This window comes from Phyllostomus hastatus, unplaced genomic scaffold (genome assembly GCF_019186645.2).
Source record: "Phyllostomus hastatus isolate PE091 unplaced genomic scaffold, TTU_PhHast_1.1 phas_contig_57, whole genome shotgun sequence".
NCBI lineage: Eukaryota > Metazoa > Chordata > Mammalia > Chiroptera > Phyllostomidae > Phyllostomus > Phyllostomus hastatus.
The window spans coordinates 606415-612414 of record NW_025333912.1 but is presented as its reverse complement, the minus strand read 5'-3'; the positions used below and the strand labels follow the sequence as shown (position 1 = coordinate 612414).

At 44.5% G+C, this 6000-nt stretch overlaps 1 protein-coding gene across 1 annotated transcript; it reads right to left on the bottom strand.

Annotated features, from left to right (window-relative positions):
• Positions 1-1132: 1132 nt before the first annotated feature.
• MARS2 (methionyl-tRNA synthetase 2, mitochondrial) lies at positions 1133-3941 on the bottom strand. The gene has a single exon (XM_045847606.1). The coding sequence runs from the start codon at positions 3885-3887 to the stop codon at positions 2106-2108; it is 1782 nt and encodes a 593-aa protein (XP_045703562.1). The 5' UTR covers positions 3888-3941; the 3' UTR covers positions 1133-2105.
• Between the last annotated feature and the right edge of the window lie 2059 nt (positions 3942-6000).

Below are 6000 nucleotides of genomic sequence, written 5' to 3'. Positions count from 1 at the left end.
TACCTCCTACAGAGAATCAAACTGGTCCATCTTCCATATCACCACAGAATAGGTCAGATCCAACTTACCACATCTCTTCACTCAAAATATCTTGTCTTCTGTAATAATTATGCCCTCTCCTCTTTGAATCCCCTATTTGCTTGTGCTGTTCAGTACCACAAATATTCTGGTAGCTATTTAAATGCCTGCACAAATTACAGATGGCACAAAAGGAACTCCATTAACACCCAGCAAGCCAAGGCCCCATGTACTGACCAGCACAAGGCCATAGGAAAGCTCAATCAAGTGGAAGACATCATCTCTCCACTCATGATAGGAACTGTAAGACTTCAAAGGCAGAGGTTATCACTACACTGGTTTCCCAAGTCTGCTTTCCTTCCTCCATGTAAATACATCCCATGTCTTTCACTATGCTACTCTTTCCAGCCCTAGGAGATACTATGCTCTGTTCTGGGCTCAGTAATCTGCCCCAATAACCCCAGCAAAAGCCCAAGATTCCATTATAAAGTATAAGGAGTGTCTGAAGGAACATCTGTAGAAACAGTCCCTCCACCTTTAGAATGCCTTGAAACATTCTTTTTTTAAGCAGTGTTTCCAAGCAAACTGAAATCTCTCAACAGAAACAGGAATTAAACAGTAGCACACAGAATAAGCTTGGGGGGAACTAGCAGCATAATAATTTAGTGAAGCCTCTCTGCTTGCTACCATGCTCAGAATGGGTATTTCAAGGCAAATTCTCATTTAAACTTTGGCTTAGCCATGCAATCAATCACCTGAGATATAACGTTGGCTTACTGTGTTGTAATCATTGTATAAATTGATACCTTAACATCTTCTCTGTGGTGTTCCCCTATGGAGCCTTGAAGGGATCCCTAAATCCAGTTTGAGAGTTCTTGGAGCATCAGTCATTTCGGCCCTTCACATTCACCGTCAACAGATGCAACAGTACATATCTGAATAAGGTACTTACAAATTTTAAACTTTCATGGTTTAGGTTAAAAGAGCAAAAGAAATAATCAGTAAAACTTACTGAAAAGTAAATGTACTAACATTTATAACTGTTCTATGATTTCTGTATTGTATTGTAGATCCAGACTGACCAAAAGAAATCGTGTGAATTATGTACATGAATAACAAAAATAAGAAATATAAAGAAAACACTGCCCTTTTGAACAATTTTTTAATCATACCTCTAAATCTACTGTTACTAAAGTTTTAAATTTTTAACATACCAAGAGCTTCATAACTTATCATAGATAGTTCAAACAAACTTGATACATTTACTTACTAGCTTTTTAAACATTTAGAGTAAATGCCCTGTTTCAGTAGTCTGACATGAACTAAGGACCCTGGTCTTTTTTTCATTGCTTTATGTAAAACAGTGGTTGCAGTTATCCCTCATTTTAAGAAAAAGCAATAAAAATTTTCTTTAAATTCTGCAAAATTACCAGAAAACAATTATGTTCTAAAAATTCTAAAACCTCAATGTTAATATGTGAGACTAGAGCCATCTACTGGTTGGAGTGTAATATTACAATGCACAACTGGGACTTAGAATTAACAAAGTATAGGAAGTCATGGTTGTAAGAACAAAATAACACGGTCAAAAATCTAGTCTAGGACACTGATTTTTAAAGATTTAATATGAGAATCTCTTTTTAAAAGGAGAATCAACATATATAACAAAGTAGACCCAAAAGTTGAGGTAAGGGGCCTCCAATCCCCCATTCTAATTTGCCCAGCAGATGATAGGCCAATGGAAAACAAGCCATCAGAGGTAGTCTGGCAAATAACCTAACTGTGGTTGGGAAGGAGGCACAATAAGAAGTAATAGTATCAGCAAAGTTGCCTGTTACCCATCTTTCCCCTAGAGACATCTTAGGGACACAGGTGTGCAAAGGACAGTGGTTAATGGGCACAGAGAACTGAAGAGGTAGGGGTGGCCACCTGAAGGTTGTAAAACTCTTTTCAAAGAGACATTGCTTATGTGCTCATGTGATGCAACACTTTAGAAAACATTAATATAACTTTCCTGAAAATGCAAAATAAGGAAATAACAAATTTGCTTTTTTACCACAAGCCATAAACCACTAAGAACGGAGTTTTTAGGTCCTATGTGCTTTCACCATCCAGGACCTGGACTGGTCCAGTCGTGGAAACAAGAGCCCAGTTTCAGGTCCCAGCCTCCTCCCTTCAAAAGGGCAAGGATGACCATAGAATCGAGGCAAGAAATAGAGTTCTCCCAGGCCTCTCTCTGTAGCAGAGACCCCCAACCTGGACAGCAGCTTGTCAGCTAGGTTTGGGGTGACAGGCTGAAGCAAAGTTCCAAAGACTCGCAAACATTCCAAGGCCACATGAAGCACAGTACCCAGCCAAGGAGCATCCACTGGGCTCTCCCAATTCAACTTCCACGGTGCATGCCTTTGCACAAAGCCATTAGTTTGCCGGACACAGCTGGACACTGCCTCCAGAGCCTTATAGATCTGAAAGTTGGCATAGTGGTCTGCTACCTGCTTGGGCAAAGTGGCCACTGCATTCACCAGAGCATAGTCCTCTGCCAGAGCACGAACTGATGGCCCCGCCAACCCTGGCTCACTGGGAAAGCAGGTAGTACAGAAGGCCGGGTAGGTCCCCGAAGGATTTATTTTACTGGCAGTGCATCGGTTCAAGAGACCGCCCAAAGCATCTGCCAGCTCCGAGTCTAGCAACTTAACCACCTTTTCATCATAGTAATCACAATCCCAGTTGGGGACACCCTGACGAAGGAGAAAGTAGCGGAAGCCATCCACAGTGTAGCGGTCAAGGCAAGTTCTGGGATCCACCACGTTGCCCAAGCTCTTAGACATCTTTTGGCCACAGACTGTCCAGTGGGAGTGGACATAGATGCGGTGTGGTGGACTCATGCCGGCCCCTAAGAGGAGGGCAGGCCAATAGATAGCATGGAATTTGAGAATGTCCTTGCCTATGATATGAGAGGTGGTCGGCCACCATGACTTGAACTCAACATTTGGGTAGCCAATTACAGTAAGATAGTTGACCAAGGCATCCAGCCACACATAGATAGTCTGCGAATCGTCCCCGGGCACCGGAATGCCCCAGTGCAAGTGGCTACTCCTGCGAGAGACTGACAGATCTGGCAGCTCCTCCTCCAGCCACTGAAGGACTGTGTGATGGAATGGCTCAGGGGTAATCACCTGAGGGTTGTCCCGCAGCCACAGCTGGAGCGGCTTCCGGAAATGGGAAAGCTTGAAAATGTAATTTTCTTCCTTGGTCCAGGACACGGGATGCCCGCTTTCGAGAGATACAGGACACGAATCCCCTGACGGGCCTGGCTGCCGGCTGACCTTGGTCTCAGGCAGGAAGCACTCGTCGTTGGCACAGTACCAACCTTCATAGAGCCCCTTGTAGAGCAGACCCCGAGCCTCCAGCACTCCCCAGAAGTGTTGCACCGCCCTCCGGTGCCGGGCCTCGGTGGTGCGGATGAAGTCGGTGGAGGAGATATCAGCGTCCCGGAAAAGCTGCTGGAACTGGGCCGAGACTCGGTCGCACAGCTCAGTCGGAGCCAGGCCCGCAGCGGTGGCTGCCTGCTGAATCTTCAGGCCGTGCTCGTCTGTACCGGTGGAGAATCGCGTGGCGGCGGCAGTGGGGACTCGGAGGCGACGGTGGCGGCACAGAGCGTCTGCTAGGAGCGCCGAGTACAGATGTCCAATATGCGGGGCCGCGTTCACATAGAAAATGGGTGTCGTGAAGTAGGCGCGCGCATCATGGGCATAGTCGCTGGCACCGAGAGGGTCCGAACTGTAGAGGCGCGAGCTGAAGCCGCCCAGGAGCGACAACCTACTGGCCAGCGCGCGTCCTAGCAGCCGCAAGGTAGAAATTCGCAGCATAACGCCCACCCGGCCCAACCGGCGAAGGGGGCGTTCTGGAAGCACGTGTGAAGCGCGCAGGCGCAGCCGGGCCTCTCTACTGCTTCCGGCCAGAAAGCCAATGGAGTTCGGGCCGAGCGCGCGCCCGCCCCTCCCGGCCGCGGCTCCTCCCCCGCCCCCGCCCCCGCCCCCGCCCTCCGCGGGTCTCGGACATCGGAGCTGGAGGCGGTGATTTGCGGCGGCGCGTAAAGGGGATATAGCTTAGAAAAACTGGGCATAGGGGAGGTTATGAAAGCGGGTACATCTTTATTTTGCTACAGTATCCTGTATGACCTGCTTTAGGTTGTAGTTTTGTATTTACAGATATGTTTTCCTCTCTAAGCTAAGCTGCTTGAGGGCAAAAATTTTGTATTCGGGCACTTCTCCAGCACCAGTCAGTAGCTGGCACAAAGTAGGACACAGTGTGCGCTGTCCGTACCGTAGTCCCTGGTCCTCATAGGGCGCTGAAACATCATCTAAATTTTACCTCGGGACCTAGTGGACACAATGTGAAAGGTGCCAGGGAGAAAGGAAGAAAAAAGATAATTATCTAGAGCACCTGAGGGAAGGATAAGAACTGAAAAAGTAAAGGAAGTCTTTAAACACGCTCAATATTTGTAGAATCAACAAAAGTATGTTTATAATGTGCCAAGTCTTTGCCAAAGAATATTTAGATCCAGGGAGGTGGAATGTAATGTGATGTCACTGTGCACATAAGTAAGAATCAGTTTTCCAATTTTTTTCACAAAGTAGTTATAGTAATTTTTTAAAATGATCTTGGTATTCTTAGAGCAGTTTTTTTTCAAGTTTGCTTTTATTGACAGAACTCGAGCTCTCCCCAAGGGGATGCTTCAGGAGCCCCGAATTGGATTAATAGTAATCCTTGCTTCAGGGCATGCTCTCATCTTTGGGCTATGACTAGCCATCTTTTTTTTTTAATACTGTAGTCATTTAACAATAAAATAGAATGGAACACCTGTGAACTCTCAGCTCAACCTGAGAACTAGAAGTGGTTCTCTTAAGTGTAGTCCCAGAAAAGAAGCATTTGCAACACTTGAGACCTCGTTAGAAATGCACACTTAGTACCCCCCACTCACACACACACACCTACTGAATCAAATTGTGCGGGTGGGACTCAGCAATCTAGGTTTTAATGAGCTCTCCAGGTAATTCTGATGCACATCACAATTTGAGAACCACTGAGCTAGATTACCAGTGATTTAGATATGTTCCATTCTCCTTGTCTTCCTGTTCTCCCACAGGTAATCACTGTCGAATTTTGCACTTTTGCATTCATATTATCACATATAGAGTATGTCTAAGCAATGTATGGTTTCATTTTGTTGGTATTTAAACATTTTTCAAATGATATTATACTACTTGTAGTCTTCAACTTGCCTTTTCCCCCTCAACATTTTGTTGCTAAAATTCATCCATGTTTTTTGCACCTAACTCTAGTTAATCCATTTTGACTGCCTTTAATATTTTAATGGAGGCATAGAGTAAATAGGATCTGATTTCTGATTTCTGTGGTGATATGGAAAGTGGACCAGTCAATTTTCAATAGGAGTTACAATAAGTACAAATATCCTTTGAGTAGTTAATGCTCTATTTGATTCAGCAGTTTAAGTAGGACAAGTGAGGGACAGGTGAAACTTAAAACTGAAGGGTATGTACACTCTTCAGAACTAGGAAACAAATCCAGGCTAAGTGTCAGAGAAGTCAGGTTCTCCAACAGTTCTCCACACCCACCCACCTTTCCTTTCTATAGAATCTATTCTTTAGCATACAAACATGCTATTTTTTTTCCTATCTTAAAAAGAAATTCTCCACCCCCCACTGCTGCTCCATTTTTTCCTTCCCTTTATAGCAGAACTCCTTGAAACAAATGGCTGTTGATGCACATTTAAGTGGTCTAAGCTTTTCCTCTTAGGAAAACACTACTGCAGCATACTTTCTCATGTATATTTCCTTGTACTTATATGCTAAAGTTTATCTTGGATATATATATCTAGGAGTGATATTACTCAATCACAGAGGATGTGAATGTGCAATTTTTAAAGATAATTAAAAATAAAAAGTCAAAATACAAATC

What these genes read in the sequence shown, in the direction of transcription:
- MARS2 (XM_045847606.1), bottom strand. Translation starts at nt 3,887, where the DNA reads ATGCTGCGAATTTCTACCTTGCGGCTGCTAGGACGCGCGCTGGCCAGT.